This window comes from Fukomys damarensis, unplaced genomic scaffold (assembly GCF_012274545.1).
Source record: "Fukomys damarensis isolate Sample0158 unplaced genomic scaffold, DMR_v1.0_HiC HiC_scaffold_13, whole genome shotgun sequence".
In the NCBI taxonomy this organism is placed as follows: domain Eukaryota; kingdom Metazoa; phylum Chordata; class Mammalia; order Rodentia; family Bathyergidae; genus Fukomys; species Fukomys damarensis.
This window is the reverse complement of record NW_022900925.1, coordinates 13204196-13226737: the sequence shown is the minus strand read 5'-3', so window position 1 is coordinate 13226737 and position 22542 is coordinate 13204196. Positions and strand designations below refer to the sequence as shown.

The following is a 22542-nucleotide window of genomic DNA, read 5'->3' as shown; positions in this document are numbered from 1 at the left end:
TTTTTTTTTTTTTTTTTTTTTTTTTCTGGTACTGGGGATTGAACCCAGGGCCTTCATACTCACCTACATCCTCAGACCATTTCTTATTTATTTTGAAACAGGTCTCACTAAGGTACAAAGTTGCCCAGGCCAGACTCCAGTTTGTAGTCCTCCTGCCTCAGCCTCCCAGAGTACTAGGATTATAGTACTCAACTATCTCTATCATCCTTAATGGACTTGTGTGTGCTGTACTGGGGATGGATCAAACCCAGGGCAAATACTCTACCTGTGAGCTACACCTTGGGCCAGTAATTCTTAATTTTTGAGTAGATGGGACCATATTTTCATTGTGCAATGGGTCCTGGAAATTACGCATTCAGTTTGGTGCTGTGTCTGGCCATGTGGGCAAGGCCCGAGTCTGCCTCTCAGGACAGTTGGGGAGAGAACTAGAGACAAGTCTTCACATGTCTTCCTGCTGGTGTAAAGAAACAAGGGACATGGCTGGTCTCTTTCCAGAGCTCACTTCCGGGAAGGCAGGGCCACCCAGGGAAGGCTGCTGGGCCACTGCAGGCTGAGGGAAGCCTTGGGTAGGGTGGGTTGGTTGTGTATTTGAGCCGAGTTTAGGAGGATCTGAGGTAGGCAGGATCCTAGGGATTAGGGGAGGGAAAGAGCAAGAGAGAAACCTCAGGAGCCTCAGGGCCTATAAAACCACCAGTGTGGAGTGGGGTGGGGTCCTCTCTCTGTAATGCAGGTTCTCCTGAGATTCAAACTCCAGGCCGGCCAGCCCTGCCTCCAGCTAAGTCACAGACCATCTCCCCTCCACTCCTGCCCCCTACCCTGGTATCCTTAGAGGTGATGGTAAATCCTAAGATGCTCAAATGGCTTCTGAACACAGCACTCAAACTGTCACTGCTATTCTTGTGACCCTGATGACAGTCAGCCCTGTGCTGCCTCTGCCATCGGGATGGGGTCTCTGAAAAGTCAGTCAGAGCCTTGTCTTGGAGGAAAAGACAGATCTGGATGATGCAGGAAGTCCAGATCTTCGCCTTACTGCAGTGTAGCGGAGTACTGCAGTGTACTGTAGAGGTGGGCAGGCCCCCAGAAGACACCCAGACAGCAGACAGGGACGCATACTGCAGGAGACAGAAGATGGTGGCACAACACTGCCCCAGACACGCAGCCTTTATTTCTCTCCAAGACGGCATGTCAGCAGGTGGGTACAGGGCCCTCCCACAACCACACTCCCAACTCGGGTTGCTTTCACAGCCCTTCCAGAACCTGAGAGGGGAAGGAGGAGGCCTTGGGGGAAGGGACTCTGGAAAGGGGAGCCCATTCATCTGCAAGGCTGGCTGAGGGGGCTTTTAATTCTGGGAACCAGCACAAGGATGTGAGTCTTGATTCACGTATAAAATAATCACTTTGTACACTCTCAGGGAAGGGCAAAGACACAAGACACTGTCGTCTGCTACCCCAGCTAGTTTTTGCCAAAGGAGCAAAAGTGGAGTTACCAGAAAAACTCTGTCCATCAGATGTTGTCTTCTACCATCTGACACATGTGCACAGACGTGCTCTGAGTTCCCCCAGACCTGAGGGAGGCACAGCAAGTGCCCCAGGTAGTTCTCCTTAGTGACATCCTTCTGGATCGTGGGTGTGTGAGTGGGACGGACGGAGAAAGAGGGAGGCTGAGTCCAGGAGACTCAATCACCCAGCGTGCAGGGCTGGTCACACTCAGGAGGGCACAGTGCTCAGACACCCGTGAGCATCCATGCTCTCGGGCGCCAGGGTCACGGACAGCAGATCCCTCCTCTGGGCAGACTAGGCAACACTAAGCTGCTTGCTTAGGAGAGGGACACCTGAGTTAAGGGAAGTAAGCCAAGCTGAGGCGGGCACCCCAGTGTCTCCTGGGAAAAGGGGTCCTTGCCAGCACCTCCGGACGCCTTGTGTCCTCCCTGACCCTTCAACCTCCGGGGGAGCCCGCACACAGAAACAGACACAGGCTCCATCTCTCAGGAGTGGAGAGCCAAGTGGACGGGGCTGCCTGCCTTTCTGTGCACAGCTGGGCCCAGATGCCCCCTCAGGCCTCCCTCTCTGCGGTCAACCAGGCTCCAGGCCAGGCCCTAGGCAAGAGGTCAGAGTCAGCCCAAAGGGCCCCAGGAGTACTCGCTCAGTGTGGACGTCCCAGTCACCAAGTAAATGCCTAGCCTCGAGCAAGGGGAGCATCTCCAGGACATGCTAGAGGTGCTTGGGGAAGGGGCTCTGCATCTCTGATCTGTGCCAGCCCTGGCTTCTTGGCAGCCCAGTCAGAACTTCCTAAGAGAGTCCAAGAGACACAGAGAGCGAGCTCCCTGCTCAGATGGAAGTGGGGACAGGACCTGGACCTGGGCCTAGGGGTGGGTATCCTGGCCTCAGACAGGGCCCAGTGGGCAGGTGGGCAGGTACAGTGGCAGGGGAGGGAAGTAAGCGCAAAGCTTGGACACCATCAGTCTGAGGTCGTCGCTGGAGATGCTGCCCTGTTCCCAGCATTCACTTCTGGTCCTTTTTTTCTGGAAGACAAATCAGAGAGCATCTTAATGACTGGGTGAGAGCACACATCCAGGCTGGGTCCCTCCTCAACCCTTTCACCTTGTTTCTCTGGGAACAGCCCAGGCTCCCATTTTCCACTTCCTCAGGATCCTGATCTACCCCAGCCTCCCTGGCCCTCCTAGGCTGTAGCCTGGAGAATACGGCTGCTGCCTGGATGCCCTTCCCTGCGGGCCACCAGGCCTCCTGCATGGCCCACGGCCTCCACGGCCTCAACCCACCCCAGGAGAAATTCTCCTCTTGACTCTTACTCTGGAGAACCACCCCCACCACCACGAGGTCCAGAAATAGGGATCGTCCTTGGCTCCTTCCCTATTCCGTACACGGCTTGATTTCAACTAATTTGCTTGAGCTGATTTCTTTCTCTACTGCCCCCTCCCCACAGAGGCATTGAGCCCTCAAGGTCCTGCCCAGCTCCCAGCCCATGTGGCCTCACTACATGATGCTGCAGTCCAGCCCCATCACACTCTCCCATGGCTACCCTCCGCCTTCAGAATGAAGTCCAGGCCTGCTGTACCCCAACCCTTCCATTTCTGCCCCTCTCAGCCTCTCCAGCCTGGCCCTTGACAGCTGCTCAGCCATACCGGGCAGAGCCAGGGGTGGGGCCATAGGACCCCTCACCCAGGCCCACCCAGGGCTGACCCTGACCCGACGATTCTCCCCAGGACATATCCCTTGTAAATCACAAGGAAGCCACAAGCGTTGAGCCTCAGCTGGATTTCCCTGAAAGGCCACTCGGCTGGCTTGGGAACGTGAAGGGTCCCCTGCTTCACCCCCACCCTGCCTGGCTTTAGGAGGCCCAGGGGACAGGAGTTGCCCACTGCCAAGCTGATACCTCTACCCCACTTCTCAGACACAGCCACAGGCGCCCAGCCATTCCTGACTGCCAGGTCGGACTTCGTGGGGATGACAGTCTTCATCTCGTCAACAGTGGAGGCAGAAGTGTTGTGTGGGCCCAGTGCACCCTGGACCAGGACTTGGTCTCCTCCACTGCTCACCAGCCTTCCTGCCTTCAGCATCACTTCCTCTAGTCTGTCTCCCACGGTTGCCACAGGCCCCCATACTTACACATCTTTTATGGCTCCCCACTGCCCAGAATATAATGGCATTCAGGAACCTGACTACCCTCTGGGTCTCAGCTCTACCCTGCACCCCAGGTTCAGCCCCAGCAGGTGCTCCCAGCCTCTGCCCCACCACGCCTACATTTGTCCTCTCAAACCTCTGCTTTAACCCCAAAGCTTCCAGAGAACACGGCAGCCCCTGCCAGCCAGTGCTTCTAACTTGCCTACCCTGCTGGGTGTCCCACCTCCTCCCGGCAGGCTCAGGAATCCTCCAGTCCAGGTGCCAGTGCCGAACAGCATCTGAGACAGACTTTCCCCGACTGGCTGAGACATTTGAGCCATGGCAGGATTTTCTCATTTTTAAATACTAAATTCTCAAGAAGGCTTGCTGGACTTTTGGGCCACTAGGGAAGTCTCTTGAGGAAGACAAAGAAGCCATCTGAGTTTGAGTTGCCCGGGTCGCCAGGAGGCCTGGCTTTGCAGGTGAGTTGGTGTTGCTGGTAGATGGTCGCAGGGCCCTGGCCAGAGCTGCCACGCTCGGGGCCCCAGTGGCTGTCACCCAAGGTTTCAGACCCACTTTCTCTTCTGCATCTACCCGGGGTGTCCACAGAAGGGGAGTCAGAAAGAGTCACATGTGTGCACTGAGGGTGGCAGAAAGGCCTAGTTCAGCTGCCCCATCCCCTACCCTGGGCTCCAACAGGCCCCACTTTGGCTGAGCCCCAAAGGTGAGCTCAAGACAGACCTGTGGGAGACCAGCTCTCAAGGAAGAGGAAACCACTCGTTTTGGCCTTTTTTAAAAGATAAGATTTTTGCAGGGCCCAGCAGGACTGGCCCTAGAGGAGGATGGGAACCAAGTGGTCCCTGTGGAATGACAAGCATGTGATGTATTTATAGTCCTCCCTACTTCCCTAGGGCAGGGACACATTCCTGCCAGAAGTGGCCCCCAAACACCCAACTGTCCAAAGAAGTCCTCAGCCATTGCCTGGCTCAACCTAGGCCTCTCTGCAGCAGTCCAGCCCGATCTTCTGTGACCCGCACCACTCTCCTCCATTCCTGGGTCGAGGCAGCTTCTGACCCTGCACCCACCCACAAGATGACACGGAAGAGGCCAACCCGGTGTGGTCTGGGTCCGGGAGGTGGTCGGCGGCTGCCTCCTCCAGGCCTGCAGGACTGTCCGGAGAACGCCTGGATAAAGGCAGGCCAGCAGAGCGGTCAGAGGCCAAGGCCAGAGCCAGGCACAGCCTCCTGGCTGTTTTTGGGAAGGTGGCAAGTGAGGAGAGTGTGGCAGCAGGGCCCTGAGCAGTGCTCCCACTGGTGGCCCAGTGAGTCCCCTGAGCCCTGCAGCACAGCAGCCCAGACACCTCGGGTGACAGCCAGCTGAGCCCCTTCCTGTCTTCCACTTTGTGATCCCAGAACACCTCTCCCCCTGTGCGGACAGGAGGCTCTGAGCAGTGTGGTGCCCCCCTCAGAGAGCACAGGCAGGCCGGCAGGGGGCAGGCGGGAGGCGCTGGGCCCGCACTCACCGTCCGTGTGATTCCGAGACAGGTACTTGAGGGCCTCGTCAAGCAGGATGACGGGCAAGGACATCTGCAGCACCACGACCCACTGGCGTCCACTCAGTGGGGTCACCTGGAAAATGAGCTGGCAGAGCAGGAAGCGGGGTGTGGTTGGAGGAAGGCGCACCTGGCCACCCTCAGCCGCCCCACTTCATCCACTTGGACACCCGTGGACTCTCCATGGGCACTTTTAAGATGCTCTTTGACGTCCCACCTCCAGATCTTTGCCCGCTGGGCTCCTCAGCCAGAAGTGTCTCCCACCACCCCACCCCACAGACAGAAGCCCATCCCTGCTGTTAGTAAGTGGACGGATTCTGCACTGAGAAAGGCCTGGTCCTGCCTTCTACCCATTGGTGGTCCGGTAACAGTCCCCTTAGCAAGGACTCTCCCTCTCTTCTGTCCCCCAAGTCGGGGAGCTCCTGGAGGTAGGGATACATCGGGAGGATGGCACCCAGCCGGACCTCTCACCTCCCTGTCCTCCACTGCAGAAGGGCCCGAGCACCCAGCCCAAGGCCTCCACTATCCAAAGACTGTTCGACCCTTGTCACCCCAGGTCCGGAAGAGGGGAGGGTGGTGCGGGTGAACTCACAGGCAGGGGCGGCACGAGCAGGACAAGGAAGTGCAGGGCCATGGACATGGCCACAGCGGCCAGCAGCCAGGGATTTAGCCAGGGTGGCATCCGCAGCAGCGACTGGTTCTCCGAGACACTGCCAGAACACAGGTGCCCACCTCAGGCTCAGCAGCTCCCTCACTGGGCTGCAAGGCTGGGTGGGTGTCACGATGGCAGGCTCTGTCCTCCGGGGTCCGCTGTGGGACTTGGACTCCCTTTCTCTGACCCTCACATTCAATCTCGGTCCCTCCATTTCTTCAGCCCCAGTCTTGGCTCCCGTTGACCCCTAGATCCCAATTCTGGCCCCACTGACTCTGAGAAAACTTTCTGGACCTCTGTGACCCTCAGATCCCAAACCTAAACCAATCAAAGACCTTCAGACCCTAACCCCGGGCTTCTCTGGCCTTGGAGCACCAATCCTGAATGCCTCTACTCTCAGACCCCAGTCTGGGCCCTTCCCCCAGCTCACCTGTTGAGGGCGTTGCACATTTCAATGGTCACAAGCACAGACAAGGCCATGGTTGTGGGGAAGCGGGACTCGAACACCTGGCAGTTGACTCCAACAAAGAGCGGGTTCTCTTCAGAGCACTTCAGGAAGTTTCTCTGAGGGCCGGGGGTACAGGGAGAGCAGCTGTCAGGAGGGGGTGGCAGGGAGAAGGGAGCATCCCTTACCCTTACCACACCTGAGGACAACTAGCGGGTAACAGTCCTAGGGTCCCCGGATCACAGACCAAGGGGCCAGTGGCTGGGAAGGAGGGCAGTTGGCATTAGTGGGGGTCTTGGGGATGGGAGGGGCATCCAGATCTGTGGGTACATGGGAGGCCATTGGTCTCAAGGTGCAGGAGGAGAGATGGTAACTGAGATCAGTGAATACGTAAGTAAGGAAAAATCAAGCACACATCATGTTTGAATGGAATTCACCTCTGTGCCACAGAAGATGGAGTTTGTGTGTGCCCGATACCCTCCCTCTCATCCAGGGGCTCAAGTGACCCTACGACCTCCACCTCCCAAGTATCTAGGAACACAGACATGGGCCACCTGGCCTGGACCCTCACTGCTGTTACACAAGGTTCCCTTTCTGTCACTGAAGTCAAGCTCTGTCAGACCCCCTTTTTTGCTTCTGCCGCGGACTAATGAATTGTCAGAGGACGACCTTAACAAGAGGCTGCTCTGTAATTAACTAGGAACTGTTGGGACTCCAGAAGAAGGTGCCCTCACCCCTTGGCCCCAGGAGTTTCCTTTCTGCTCCTAAGTCTTGCTCACAGTAACTGATAAGACGCTGAGCTGAGGACCTCTGGGAGAACTTCTACCCTGGCTCTTCCGCATCATGGGCGTGGGTGCAAACGTTCAGAACCATGAACCGGCTCAGCTTTTCAATGACAAACCCACGCTCAGGAGATGAATCCGTACACAGAGATCTTTTACACTAAGGGTTGTGGGCTAAGAAAGGGGGGCTCTGTGCTCTGAAAATACTCCCCCAAAAGAAACCTGTAAAATGATCAGCTGTCTGCCCTGCAGTGAAATAAATGCAGCATCATTCCCCACTGAGTGCTGGGGCCACAATAAGACAGCTCTGGGCTTCCTCCGTCTCTCATGCAGGAAGGAAAATTATGCAAGACTATGCCCAGGCTAGAGCTCTTATTTTAATAAAGCAATGGAGAATCTTTGCTCCTTTACTCATTTATTTATTGTTTTTTGAGACAGGGTCTCACTGTGTAGTTCAGGGTGGCCTCAAACTCAGAGCGATCCTCCTGCCTCAGCCTCCTGATGCTGGGATTACAGGCATAAGCCACCATACACAGCTTCTTTTCTCTTTTAAATCAACAGTGGGATTTTTCTCCAACAAACAAACCAAAACACCTGTTTTGCTTGGCTCTCGACACAGAGCAGAGGATGATGTCCTAACCTAGAAACTGGCTCTACCCAGCGGGTGACCAGAAGGACCAAGTCTTCCTGTAGGGGCTCCCCCGTGGTGAGGCGCCACCCTCCCAGACCTCAGTGTCTCAAGCACACTGTACATACAACGCAGGCACACGCTCCTCCCCTCGGGCACAGGCTTGCTTCCTCCTGTGTACACAGGCACATGCTGATACCAACAGGATCACAACCCAGCACTACAATGGCTCCACTGCTCTCGCCACAAATGCTGCCCTTTCTGACCCAGGCGGCCCATGCCACCGCTCGCAGTGGCCTCCCAAACCATTTGTGGGCCCATTCCACTGAGCACTGCATGATTTGGTGGGGGCTCCTTGATGAAGATGACCTTTCTGGGTGGTCATGTCCCTTGGTCTCCCCGACTCTGTGACCGTCTGAGGTGGATTCTGCAGGCCAACTGTGAAGTCTGATTCTCTCTCCCCTACAACTTCCCAACAGCCTGAGCTGTGAGTCCTGTCTCAGGTCTGCCCAGCAGCTTCCCTGGCCACCACCTGCTCACCAGCTGGTAGAAGGTGACGTGAGGTCCCTCAGCATCATACAGGAACCACCAGGTGGCAGCAGCCACTGTGGCCAGGCCCACGTACACTGCAGGGAGGGAGAAGACTGGCTGAGGGGGACAGTCGTGGTTTTCTGGCATCACCTTCCCCCTCCTAATAGTTCCCTGAATTCCATCCAGGAACCACTCTCTCCCTCTGAGCGTGTACTTTTTTTTGGTACCAGGATCAAACTTGGGACCTTGCACTTTTGAGGCAAGCAATGGCACCACTGAGCTAAATCCCTAGCCTTAAACCATGTACTTTAAAAATACCTACTCTCAACTGTCAGTGTGGGCCCTGATGGCAATCAGCATCTGCCTTGGCGATTGTGATTGGCTAGGAGATAAGTGACCCAATTTGGGCCAGTAATATCAAGCTTGAGATTTTTACCAAAAAAGGATCTCTGCTGTTGAATTGGGGGTTGTAATGGTGTAAGCATGAAGGCTGGAGTTGCAGCAGCCATTTTGCCACCCTGAAGGTTGCCTGCCTGAGAATACAGCTCAGGCAAAACCAAAAAATATGACAGTGATACTGTCTGAGGTTTAGATATATAAAAATATGTTCTCTAGTCTTTCCAGTTATATAAACCCTCAGTTTCTTTTTGCATAAGCTAGCTGAGTTGTACGGTCTGCTGTTTGCAAGTCTAACTAGTAAAGGCTCTCAGGAAGCTTAGGGAGCCCATAGCACAGTGCTCCCCACCCCACCCACCATCAAAGACTGGGGCCCTACTCACCTCCAATAGCCAGATATCGGAAAAAGAGCCAGCCACTGATGAGGGCCTCACGAGGGTTCCGGGGTAGTTTCTCCATGATGTCCAGGTCCGGAGGGTTGAAGCCAAGTGCTGTGGCAGGTAAGCCATCTGTCACCAGGTTCACCCAGAGCAGCTGCACGGGGATCAGGGCTTCAGGCAGGCCCAGAATTGCCGTGAGGAAGATGCTAAAACCAGAGTCACGGGCTCTAGCCCCCAGCAGGCCCAGTCCCACCAAACAGAGGGTCCAGCTCTTGCTGATAACCCAGGATGGGGTCTGCCCGCCTCTCTGCTGGGTGTGTTGTGCACACAGGTGTGGGGTGTGTGAACACAGCTCTGCCTCCCCCAGCCCCAGCTCTGGACCATGACATAGCTGCTCTTTAGGCCTTGCGATGGACACACGAACAATAAATGGCCAAGTATGACAGACAGGCAAAAACCCAACACCTGGCGCACGGTCCCACAAACACGAGCAAACACCTCCTGGCTCTCCCAGTGTGCTGAGGCGCAGTGTCCACGTGTGTCTGGCACACACGTGTTCACCGCTCCCCACCGCACTCTCTTGGGGGACAGCAGTGTGCACACAACTGCACTGTGGCACAATCCTGTTTCTGTCTGTGCCCAGAGATGCCTGTGAGCACACATAACACATGTGCACATGCCTCTCGATCAAGCACGTGTGCCATGTGCACACACCTGCACACTAATGCACGCGAAAACACACACACTGCTGTCCAAGGTAGGGCTGACTTCTCTCATCTGGAGTCTGAAAGTGGGCGCCTAGTAATGGCTGGAGGGGGCACGAAGAAGGCCCCTCCTTAGGGACGCGGGTACACTGTGATCTAGGATCCATGGGTTATCAGTGCCTCTGGACAATACTGAGGTGTCCCTGCCTCTGCCCACCCTGCGGCAGACCCTGGAAGGCCTTAGCCAGAGCAGGCATGTGTCCCTCAGTCCCTGCAGCCCAGGCTCAGGGACACAGAGCTGGTGCAGAGAGCTGAGGGGAAGGAGTGCAGGGCCTCACCAGACCACCTCGCCGACATTGGAGGAGATCAGGTAGCGGATGAATTGCTTCATGTTGTTGTAGATGGCCCGGCCCTCTTCCACCGCAGCAACGATGGAGGCAAAGTTGTCATCTGACAGTACCATCTCTGCCGCTGACTTGGCCACAGCCGTGCCAGAGCCCATGGCGATGCCAATCTCCGCTTTCTTCAGAGCCGGTGCATCGTTCACCCCATCACCAGTCTGTGGGCCAGGTTGGGCAGGGCTGCACCTTGAGAAACTTCCCTCTCCCAATGCCCCTCCTCTCAGCCCATCCCAGCCTCAGGGAATGTGCCCACGGAAGCAGAACAAACGATGGGGTCAAGAAAGACCTGGGGAATTGGGCTAAGGGTGAGGTTTATGGGTGCAGACAAAGACAAAGTTGGGGAGAAGATCAAGTCCAAGGTCAGAGAAGATGATGAGGTGGAGAAAGGAAAGAGGGTGTGTCAGTGAAGAAGGAGGGATGAAATCCAAGTTGGATATGGAATAGAAAATGAAACTGAAGTCAGGGAGAGAGTTGAGGTCAAAGCTGTAGCCCATGTCGAGGGCCACGTACGTGTGAGTCAAGGTGAAGACCAGGGTCAAGACTAGACTCAGGTTCAAGACTCAAAAAGTAGACTAACAAGCTGTTGCACAGGTCATCCCCAAGTAAGAGGCCAAGTCAAGGCTACTGTTCACAGCAGAAGGGAAATCACAGTCAAGCTGGAGTTAAAGTCAAAGTCAAGATTGGATCCACGTTGAGATCCGCATAAAGCATTGTGTGGCAGGGACCAAGGTCAATGTCAGAGATCAGCTCTGGGTCCAGGTTAACCCGGGAACCCGTATCAGGGCTGAACTCAAAGTAGGGTATCAAACTGAGACGGAGGTCAGTGGGATAAGATGTAACAAGGTTAAGCTCAGGTGCAAGGTCAGCAGAGAGATCAAAGACAAGGTCGAGACCCAGGCGACAGCTTTACTCAAGTCGGCCACCTCCCCGGGCTCCCCATGGCCTCACCATGGCGGTGATCTCGCTGAAGGACTGCAGGTACTCCACGATTCGGGACTTGTGTGCGGGCTCCACGCGGGCGAAGCAGCGGGCAGTGCGGCAGGCGTGGCGCTGCTGCTCAGGGCTAAGGTCATCAAATTCTCGGCCCGTGTAGGCCTTGCCCACCACGTCCTCCGAGTCCTCGAAGATGCCAAGCCGGCGGCAGATGGCCACGGCTGTGCCTTTGTTGTCCCCTGTGATCATGACCACGCGAATGCCCGCCCGGTGACAGCGCGTGATGCAGGCAGCCACCTCGGGCCGGGGTGGGTCCAGCATTCCCACACAGCCCACAAAGGTCAGGTTTGTCTGTAGGGAGGGGCACAGGCAAACGGGGCCTCAGCCCAGCCGTGACCCGCCACACGCCCACCACTCCGGAGTCCCACGGCTCCCGGCACCCACCTCGTACTGTGCAAACTTGCTGGAGTCATCCAGCTGCATGTCCTCCTTCCGCGGCGGCGTATCCTGGGTGGCCAGTGCTAGGCAGCGCAGCGTGTCTGAGCCTGCGCCCCAGTCTCGGATCTTTGCCAGGATCTGCTCCCTGGAGGCAGTGTTCAGGGGTGCCGAGCGGCTTCCCACGCGGACTGAGCTGCAGCGCTCCAGCACACTCTCAGGAGCCCCCTGCGGGGGAGCAGGGTGTCAGCCAGGACCCCGCATGGCCCTCCTACCCAGCTGAGGAAATAGACCTAGATCTGGGGCAAGGCCACCAGACACAGACCAGAACCCATTCTTAGAAAGCTCAGAGTGGGAACCAGCGGAGGAAACTTAAAAGCAATGGCAAGGCGAGATCACAGCCACCCCCTGGGCGGCCCCCTACCTTCACCGGCCTGCCTGCCGCAGCACTTCTGGTGGGATGGGAACAGCAGCCCCTGTGTCCCTGCCTGCCCAGTGCCACTGGGACTCCAATTCTGTAGGGGCCTCAGCAGCAAGCTGAATCCGGCCATGGGACCACAAATTGACCAGGCAAAGGGTATAATGGGTGTGGCCCCGGGAAGGTGATGGGGGGCGGGCTGGCTCCTCAGCAGCCTCAGGGTCTCAGCTTGGACCCTGCCCCAGACCTAGGTATTTTAAATCCTTCGTCAGTGGCTTCTCTCTCCTCAAAGGTCACCCCAGATGCTAACTTTTCAAAGTGGCTGAGTTCCCAGCATGGAAGACTTTTCACTTCACCGGGTGAAGTTAGGGCTGTGACTCCTCCTTCAAGGTTGAAGTAGGCGCTGTGGACAGTTGGAGGAGTGGATGGGAGCTGGTTCTTTTCTCTCCCCAGGACTTAGTTTCCCCCAAAATGGAGCATTGAGGGTGCGCACCAACTAGTTCAACACCTCGAATCAGAGGCAAAACCGGCTTCTGAGAACTTCCTGTTTGACCCTGAACGGGGGAAACCAAGGCCCACCAAGAAACGCAGAGGACCCCAAGGTCATTCTCCAAGGCAGTGACCATGGGACCAGAACTAGCACCATGGCCAGGGGCAGACTCTGGTCCCTGGGCCCTTGTTCCTCCCCACCGCGCATCCAGGCTCCCATAGCTGGCTGACCATCCTAGACGGCAGTCCATGGGAGGATGCGGTCCCTTAGTCCCCCACAGCTTCAGTCTCTGGTGTTTCAGAGGACTGGAGACCAGGTTCCCTTAAGACCCCGAGAGTCCAAGGCCACATAAACAGGTCTCCACCTTCACAAACATCCTGCTACCCTGAGTCTTGGGGTCAGGGCAGGCGGGCGTGCAGTACACTGACATGGACTTTCGGTCCCGGGAGAACTCGAGGGTGAACTCTTTCTTCATAAGTTGCTTGATGACCTGCAGAGGGACACAGCCAGCAACTCTCGCTTGCTTCTCACCAGCCACGTGGCCTCCTGAAGAGCCTCTTGCTCTCTGCGGCCTGGCGTCTGCACTCCTCTGACCCTGGCATTCACGCCTCCCCCCTGCCCAGAAGCTGCCAGTTCCTGACCCCGTGTGCACTGCACTTCCCAACTCCAAGTTCTTCCCCATGCTCAGCCTTTCTTCTCTTTACTCCGTGGCCACGTCTTACCAGGAGTTTAAGCTTATTCTTCCTCCCAAACTTTGCTTCCTCTCTGCCTTCTCCAGATGCCCCAGGAACCCCAATCACTCAGCCCAGGGCTGAGCTCATCCAGCTCACCGCATTGCAGGCGCCAGCTCGCTCCACCCGGGACAGGGCCTTCAGGTCCATGTCAAACACATTCATCTTCTCGACCAGGCAAGTCAGTGCCGTCTCCGTGGCCTCTCCCACCTTCTCATATATGCCCTTGGCCTGGCAGGACCCGGGGAACAGAGTGGTGAGGAGCAGGCTGCACTCAGCTGGGCTCTTCACCTACCACTCCCTCTCTGTCCCCTGGAGACCTCTTTACTAGATTATGTATAGCAGCCTCCTTTGCACAGGCCTGTGAGGCCTTCCCAGCCTGGCTAGCCTGGGGCAGGGTGGTGTTTGACACTGACTGTCATCCCCCCAGATCCCAGCGTCAGTGACCTCATGCCCTTCCTGCCCTTCCCCTCCCTCTCCGTCCACTTCTCAGCCTCCATCACCAGGTTCCCCTAGTCCGGGGATTTGGCTCAGTGGTTCCGCTGCCTGCCTTGCAAGCACAAGGGCCTGAGCTTGATCGCCCGTACCACAAAAACAAAAACCAGGTTCCCCTTGGTGGGGCTCTAACATGTTGCCTAGGCCCTGCTCCTTCTCTCTGCTTTCTCTCCCTGAGGGCCAGAAACCTCCGCCCCATCCCCATTCATATGCTCAGGACTGCCAGGGCCCTGCCCAACTGGTACCTCTCTCCTGAGCTCCAAGCCCACATGGCCAACTGCTGCCTATGGACTTTATGGGGACTCCTCTTCTCCCTGTGTTTGCAATTCTGAGGACAGCACAGCTAGGACAGCAACAGGGGCTGCCCTGACCTCTTCCTTCTTTTATCTAAGCAGTAACCAAGTCCCAGCTGCTAAATCTCTACAATCTCTGCCTTCTCCCCTTTCCCTAAGGTCCCAGCAGGACTCAGCAGCATCTCTCTGGCCTGGATGGCCATACAGCGCTCCTAAGCTGTTGTCCTTTCTGTGCTGTTCTCCACCCCCCAGAATTCTGGGGGGATCTTTTGTAAACGCAAATATGACCATAACCCTCCCTTGCTCAAAACTCTTCAGTGATTCCCTACTGTCCCCAGCTTGACACCGCCACTGATCTGATCTGGCCAAGGATGCCCCAGGCAGGAGGATCCTCCTACTTGCTCTGTTGCCCTGTTTCAGCCACACCAATGGTGGTATGGCTTATACAATGGACCCTTGACTTACAAACTCAACTCGTTCCCAAGGGCTGGTTGTAATTCAGGTTGGTCAACTGAAGACTCAGGCTCCTCTACACAGCCTTCAAAGTCTCTCCCCTGTACACAGGCAAATCTCAGTGTCCTTAGAGAGACACTGGCCCAGGATTTCTCAGTTAACCCCACCCAAGAAAGCATGTCATAACGTTCCTTCCAGAACTCTTTAAGGCTTAAAGCTTTATCTGAGACCATCAGGAAACACAAGTGGCCAATATTTGGGTCATAACTCAAGACTTTGTTAATAAGTGAAAACTAAAATTTTGGTCATAACCCAAGTTGTTCTCATGTCAGGCCAGTCATAACTCAGGGGTCCACTGTATCTAGATAGCCTCCCCCCGAGCCTCATACACTCATAGGTGAAGCAATGAGATCATGGGTGTGTGATACTAGATTAGTCCACTTATTGGTTTAACATAGTTTTGGATGTGGCTGAATGGATTTACTAAAGACAGAAAACGCACCCTTGGTAGCACCAACAAATAGGCTTGTAGCCTGGATGGACTAAAAAGGAAAAACAGAAGGAAGGCTGCTGCCTCCTGCCCTGCTATGGGCTGTTTTTCCTCTGCCATGCCACCCTGCCTTGGAGCCAGCCGACTATGGACTGAAAACTCTACAGATTGTGAGCCAAAATATATCTTTGCTCCTTTAACTTGTGAGTGTCAGGTATTTTGTCTCAGCAATGAGAAAGTAATTAAGACAGATGGTATACTACCCCTAAATCACATCTGGTTTCTATAGACTGGGTTTCTGCCAGGCTGTGCCTTCTGCTTTGAAGACTTATCTTGTCCTGCCTCCACACCACCCTGTACCGCCAAATCTCTTCCCCAAGCATCCCTGGCCCTGCAGCCCCTTACACTGCAATCCCTCACAATCCCAGATCCACAGGGCAGAGTCTGAAGCCAGTCTGGGCAAGAGGGAGAGAAGGAGCAGGAATGTGCAGGGGTTACAGTGCTCCTGCGGTGTGGCACTCCCAAGCGGCCAGGATAACCACTCCTGGGAGTTTGGAGACTGGGAAAAGACTCTATCCTAAGCACCTGGAAACTGGGCAGGTTATGAACGGGATTGGGGTCCCACCTCATTGTAGTCCAGAGCGGAGTCGTTGCACAGGGCACAGATCGTCGCCAGCTCCACCAGCCCATCGAACTGCCCGCAGCGCACTGGCTGCTCCCCCTGCAGCCTGCAGAGCCAGCCGGAGCCGTCAGTTCTCGGTCTTGGCCCCGCCCCCGGGAGACGCCCAGCCTCGAGGCCACGTCCCACCTTCTCCCAGCACTTACACTTTGCCCTCTGGGGTGTATGTGGTACCCGAGATGGTGAATTCGTGCAATCTGCAGGAGCCGGCTTCCGCTTCAGCTACCACGAACATCTGGGGAGCAGAGGGGCGTGCTCAGGTGGGCCTGGCCCTCCCTTCTCCTTGGGTTGCTAGTTTGAATGAAGCCTCGTCCACCGGAAGAAAGTGATGAGTTCCAGATCCAGGGTGAGCAGGGACTGTGCTCTGTCCAGCTCTGCCTTGGCGGACTCCTGAAGGGTTTATGGCCCATTCTCAGTGTCTGGGAGCAGCTGCTGTCCTGAAGGAGCCCTGAGTAGGAAGCCTGGGTCCTTGCCCACCTCACTGTGAGACCCCTAGTCCAGGGCCTGAGCCTCAATTTCTCCACTGATATCAGGAGCAGAAAGTGGGCTCAGAGTCCAGCCCACCCTCCTTTCCTGCCTTAAGGGAGAAAACCCATACACTGCCCTGAGGCACAGATCCTTCCAACCCAGAAATGACTCCAGAGTGGGGCCCCAGCTCAAAGAACCAACTGGGTCACCCAGCACCCCCAACTGTGGACTTCAGAGACAGGGCCTCTCCCCTCCCAGAGCCACCGTTTCCTTGTCAGCCAGCTCTGTTACGGGAGACAGTTCTCGCCTTCTGGAAACTGCCTTGCTGCACATTCCCAAATCAGGGGCCAGCCCAGCACCCAGTAGGTGCTCAATAATGTGACTCCCTTCCTGTTCTTCTCTGTTCCCCAGAAACAATCTTCCAGCAAGCATAGTGTACTATCCTGCATGTTCACCCATACAATTTCCCCACATTGTGCTTCAAAATTATTCCTCCCGCTCCTGGAAACTGAGTCTAGGGTTGCTCTACCACTAAGCTACAATCCCAACTCTAATTATTTATTTTATATTTTAAGACAGGTTCTTCACAAAGTTACCCAAGCTGGCCTCTGCCACCAAGCCCAGATTAAATTTTTATTTCAGTCACAGAACACAGTTCAGATCAAATCCTACCAGGGACTCAGCAGGTCAGGAAAGCTTGCCAGTGTCCCTTTCCCTAAACAGATTTAGATGGGCGTCTATGGGGCCTTGAGGTCTCAGAACACTGAGCCCAGGTTCCCAAGGCCCAGTGGGCAGGAGTAGCAGAAGAATGACAGGAAACCTATAGCCTTTGCCATCTCCTGACCCAGCTCTGTGGGAGGTCAGGAGGAGCCCTTTGTCCAGAATGCCTAGAACATGTATGTGGACAGTGGGCCGGGGACATGGGATGGAGTGCCAGGGAATGAATAATTCCTGCTCTGGTCTTGCCACGTTATTGGAGCTGGCATATCTGGTGACAAGCGTGGGCTGCACAGAGTCATGAGGAAGAAGGATGGACCCTGGGTCCTGGCTCTGCTTGGCTTAGACACCAGGGTTGCCCATGCCCTTCTCCTGTGTCCTTTTCAGGTTAACTGGCAGAGCCCACATGCCCAGGACAAAGACGAGAATGAGGTCCACAGACAGGCAGCCACCTGCCCAGGCACTGTCTGCTACAGCCTGCCAGTCTGCTCTGCCACACGGAGACCTGGACCTGCTTTCCAGCAGGGAGATACCCAAGGCTGTCTCCATCTCCCACCAGAACGAAGAGAGGGAGGGGCCCAGGTGCCAAGCATCACATGGCAACTCCAGCAGGACCCCAAGGTGCTGTGGCCACTCACCCTGCAGACAGACATCTGGTTGGTGGTGAGCGTGCCGGTCTTGTCAGAACAGATGACGGAGGTGCAGCCCAGGGTCTCCACAGAGGGCAGGCTCCGTACAATGGCATTCTTGCGCGCCATGCGCCTCGTACCCAGTGCCAGGCATGTAGTGATGACCGCTGGGAGGCCCTCAGGAATGGCGGCCACTGCCAGGGCCACTGCAATCTTAAAGTAGTAGACGGCACCTCGGAGCCAGGAGCCGCCATGGGCCGGGTCAGCAAAGTGGCCAATGTTGATGACCCACACGGCCACGCAGATCACGGAGATGGCGTGGGACAGCTGGCGCCCGAACTCATCCAGTTTGCGCTGCAGCGGTGTCCGCTCAGGCTCCACAGCTGCCATCTGGCTCCGGATCTTGCCAAGCTCCGTATGCAGACCTGTGGCCACTGCCACACCCACTGCTTTGCCTGATGCAATATTGGTGCCCTGGCCAAAGGGAGGACAAGGGAAGGGTTGCTCAGGGCCAGAACCCCAATCCCACAAGGCTTGAGTAGAGCTCTTGTCCTCTTGGCTTTCTTTCCCTTCCTGTCCCCAGCACTTCCAGAGTCGCATAGCTCTGTGCTTTCTGGGTCAGTGCCATCATCCCGTGGTGGTGTCAGCTCATCACCATACCCCAGGGCCTCGCGTCCATTCAGATGAGTGCGGAGAGGAGCTGGTGGCAGCTCCCGCCTCTCCTCTACCCTGAACACTACACCTCCAGCCCCGTGTGCAGGCCCCTCAGCTAAGGCAACGAACCACCTCTGGCTTCCTGTGACAGCTGTGATAGGGGACAAGCCTCCTTGCAGCTCCTTCCGCGTGCCTAGGCAGCCTGTCCAAGGTGTCCATGCCCTGGATGAGCTCTGTGTGAACATCTCATGCTCCACCTCTCTTCACCTTTGCGAGGCCCCGGTCCAACTGGCCTGACCCTTCCTTATGGTATCAAATGCCCCACGCTGGCTTCCAGCTGCTGCTGGGCATCTGTAAAAGCTGCTGAGCTCCTCTGAGCCCATTTGGGTGGGTCCCTCCCTCCAAGGCTGTGCCCCACGGCTCTCCCTGACAAGAGCCAGCAGACCTGACCTTGGCAGTTTTCCCATCTGAGAAACGAACCACTCCCACTGTCCCCCACCCCACCTCCGCTCCACTCTATGTCTCCCCTTCAACCCTAGGCAAGTGCTCTACTGCTGAGCAACACCCGCTATCCCTCCACTTTCGCAACCCTGTGCCCTCTGGAGGATTTTCAGTTGGGTGACTGAGAGCAAGCTCTGTCCCACTCCAGGTTAAGGCGGGGCATCCCAGCAAGAAAGGAAAAGCTCTGGAACCTGGACATCCCAGCTCTACCAGTCACTGGCTATGTGACCTTGGGAAATTTACTTAACCTCTCTGAGCCTGTTTCCTTGCTGGAAAAGTACAGATTACAAGATGCTGATAACTTTATTTCAAAGGTTTGTTGAGATAAATTCACATGTGTAAAAGGCTTGGAACAGTGCCCAGGTATACTAGGTCTCAGTACATACAAGCTATTATTATTGTTGTTGTTGTTGTTATTGTTATTACAAATTTGCAAGTATTGCTGATAACTGATTACGTTCTTTCCTGTGGGAGTTTGTTTCATATGACCATTGTTATTTTTATTATCACCGTCCAGGCAAAGGTTTCAAGCATCCCAAGCACTTACGGAAAACAGCATGTTCTTCTTGTCCTGGTTCACAGCTCTGGGGTCCGGGATGGCGTCCTTGTGCTTGGTCACGGACACAGACTCACCTGGCCAGGGAATCAGATAGAAGAAGTGCCATCGAAGCCATGCCCCAACCCCTTGCCCTGTTCCCACCGGACCCCAGCCTCTGGGCCTCACCCGTCAGGATGGACTGGTCCACTCGTAACGTGGTGGACTTGATCTCGATGAGGCGGAGGTCGGCAGGCACTTTGTCTCCCACTGTGCAGTAAGAATGCCTTGGCTGTGCCACTGGGCCCCGGCCCCCAGGAACCAAGACTGCAGGCCCCTGCCCCTCTGGCCACAGTCTGTACACCTGTCCAACAGGATCTCAGACAAACAGCACTGGAGGGATGGACAGCCACCCGCCTCTGCACAGACAGTGGAACGATGGGGGTACAATGGGGATGGGGCTCCCTGGTGTCAGATAAAGAAAGGAAGAACCCCCTAGCATACCTGCCACCTCTACAATGTCCCCAGGGACGATGTCCCGGGCACGGATCCTCTGAACGCCTTTTCGATCTGAGCGGATCACCTTGCCCATCTCAGGCTCATACTCCTTCAAGGCCTCAATGGCACTCTCAGCATTGCGTTCCTGCAGAACAGAGGCAGGCAGGTGGCCTTCCCTACTGTCCCCAGCAGGCCACCACTCAGAGTGACTCCCCTGGGAAGTGGGATGGAGCTGGAAGCAGAAGAACCTGCGCGTGGAGGTCCTAACTAGTGAAGGAAGACCCCAGCGCCCAGCCCCACCCCCACTGCCTCCCACCTGCCATACACCCACGACGGCGTTGGCCACGAGGATCAGCATGATGACCAGGGGCTCCACGAAGGCTGTCGTGGTCTCCTCACCCTCCTCGAACCAGGCCAGGACCTGCAGGGTCACAGCTGGTCAGTCAGGCTATGGTTCTTTTCCTTTGTACACTGGATCTTCAACGCCACCCTGCTTGGAGGGGACACCTCCGGGGAGCCTGGTCTTAGAGAGGGTCATTCCTCTGAGAAGGCCTTGGCAGTGGGTACCCAACCCACAAATGTCACCACCGCAGTCCCCATCCCACCCAGGCCAACCCTCAACAGGGATTCTCAAAGTGTAGTCCTCAGACCAGCAGCCACAATAGATTCTGGGAACTTGTTAGAAACACAAAGCCTGGGGCCCATCCCAGACCTCAAGAGTCAGAAACCCTGGGATGTGCCCAGATATCTGTGTTCAGATGCACACCCATGTGCAAGGCCCACTGTCCAGACCAGTGTCATTCCAGTCCCAGAGCCCAGTCCTGGGAGGTGGAGGCCCGGGTCAGGGCCCATGTTCACTTCTGGGCCCAGGTGGGTACTGGTCACTCCCCTTCCATGAGCATCAGTTGTGTCCATCTGTGCTGTAAAGGGATACAAGCACCTTCCAGCTCTGCCATTTTAGGCATCTGAATAGACAGATTTTTTTTTTTTTTTAAATCCCTGGTTTCCTCAAGGGCAGTGGCCAGGAGGGCCAGGCGCAATTGGAGGGGAGGAGCTGATCCCAGCCTACTGCTCTACACACCAGGCATCAAGATGAGGTCTCCTCCCCAGGCACTGCTGGAGGTAAGGCCAGGAACAGGAGCCACATGCACCCTGGGGGGCCTCTCCAGCTGTTACCCGTGGGTCCCTGATGCTCAGTCATCAAAGACAACCCATCTCCCTTACCTCTCTGTACTGTGGGCCATGGCCCCACAGGCCCAGGAGGGATCTGGACAGTAGGACTGGGGAAGAGCAGAGGGAGGAACAGCTAAGGGATGGCTGTAGGAGGTCACCGTCTGAGGGACACCAGAAAGGGGCAAGGCAGTGCCCTCAGCCAGGGGCAATTTTACCCTCCCAATACCTGGCAATGTCTGAAGTCATCTTTGATTGTTATGACTGGGAGGTGCCATGGGTATCTATTGGGCAGAGACTGGACATGCTGCAAAACTTCCTACAATGCTCAGGGCCACCCACCCCACCCTCACCAAATGTCAGAGTGCTGAGGCTGAGAACCTGGGCTAAAATGGGGGTAGAGTTACACCTGGGAATATGAACACTCTCGCTCTGACAGCCAGGGCATGGACTGATGGGAGAGGGATCAGGCAAGGGAGCTGAAATCTAAGCAGGACAAGGGGATGGAGGATGGAGAGTAGGCGAGGACAGCAGCCCTGCAGCCCCCAGCCTGGTCTCTACACAGTGTCCAGACCCCAGCTCTCCCTCCCAGGCTGCCCAGCAGGCCAGATGTACTTACAAAGGAGACCAGGGCAGCCAGTAGCAGGATGCGTACCAGGAGGTCATCAAACTGCTCCAGCACCAGCTCCCACAGGGGCTTCCCTAGGCACAGCAGAGTGCATTCAGAGTTGGTGGCTCCGAGGGCCTCCTGATCCCTCTCCTTGCAGTTCAGGGCACTCCTGGGGGCTCAGTAAGGGGAGGGGGACCACAACCTAATGGTGAATGGCCCACAGCTTTGTTTCCAGCCCAGCAGCCTGACCGCGCCAGCCTCACCTTCCTCAGTCGGGAGCTCTACAAGATCCGGGTGCCACAGGAGCATGGAGAGACAAGAGAACATGGGTTATGTTAGCCGGGCCTTGCAGGAGTCTGGCAGCCTCTCTCCACAGAGCCTGCCCAGCCTCCCACGGTGCTCTGGACGTGTCCACATCCAGTGCTGAGGTCTCAGAAATGATGACTGGAGCCCAAATGCTTCCACCTCTACCCTTCCCCACTCAGTTCACCTAAGGATGAGACCAGAGCTGGAGGCCTTTCAGCCCCCTTCCCCATTTCCGAGAGGGAAAACAGGCCTGGAGAGAGAAAGGATCCCTGAAGGTCATGCAGAGCTGGCAGCTCTCACGGCGCCCTCACTGCTCTTAGATGGAAGCGGTACCCCCACAGCAAGGGAGTCCCCTGCTTATCATAATGAATTTTTCTAAGGTCCCCTTTGCCTATTGGGCCTCTGACCACCTACCTGCTCCTCTGGGACCACTTAGACAAGGTCAGTGCAGAGCCGTGAGCCCCCCACCCCACCAGGCCTCCCTGGATACCCCAACAGCCAGCATCCCAGACAGCGAGGACCCTTCCACAGCCCAGGTCTCTCCCAGTGTCTGCTCCAGGCACATCGGGGAAGACCCTCAGCCCCTCTCCGCATGCTCAGTCCCGCACATTTGGAAGAATATTGTTTCTAAACACCAGCAGCACCTGCCTCACTTTACCAGCCAATTTTTGGGGGGTTGGTTTGTTTTTCTGAGTCAAGGTCTCTCACTATGGAGTTCAGGCTGTCCTTGAACTCGCAGCGGTCCCCCTGCCTCAGTCTCCCAGGAACCATGATTACAGGTGTGCACCACCACACCCAGCTCATTTAAAAAAAAAAAAAAATCTCTTACATTTTCCAAAACAGCTTTTGTACCAGCCAGAGCCAGCTGCCTCGGTTACCTGAAATCTGTAAATCTTTCCAGTAGCCTAACGAGGAGGCAGGGCAGGATTCAGGACTGATTTCACA

General features: G+C 56.0%; 1 protein-coding gene across 2 annotated transcripts; it reads right to left on the bottom strand.

The window, feature by feature from the left end:
• Positions 1–1405: 1405 nt before the first annotated feature.
• On the bottom strand, positions 1406–21697 carry Atp2a3 (ATPase sarcoplasmic/endoplasmic reticulum Ca2+ transporting 3). 2 transcript variants are annotated; one of them, XM_010611364.3, is made up of 21 exons: positions 21555–21697; positions 21301–21383; positions 19828–19932; positions 19518–19656; positions 19203–19283; positions 19026–19111; positions 17333–17797; positions 15656–15744; positions 15456–15558; positions 13199–13330; positions 12733–12858; positions 11470–11688; positions 11041–11376; positions 10030–10250; positions 8991–9193; positions 8221–8306; positions 6256–6389; positions 5766–5883; positions 5144–5261; positions 4707–4805; positions 1406–2522 (listed from the first exon to the last, which is right to left on the bottom strand). In XM_010611364.3, exons 1-21 carry the CDS (start codon positions 21616–21618, stop codon positions 2503–2505), a joined length of 3027 nt encoding a protein of 1008 aa, XP_010609666.3. In that variant the 5' UTR covers positions 21619–21697; the 3' UTR covers positions 1406–2502. The 2 variants fall into 2 exon arrangements, with proteins under 2 accessions (XP_010609666.3, XP_019061158.2); XM_019205613.2 differs by lacking the exon at positions 4707–4805 and having other exon boundaries at positions 21555–21694.
• Between the last annotated feature and the right edge of the window lie 845 nt (positions 21698–22542).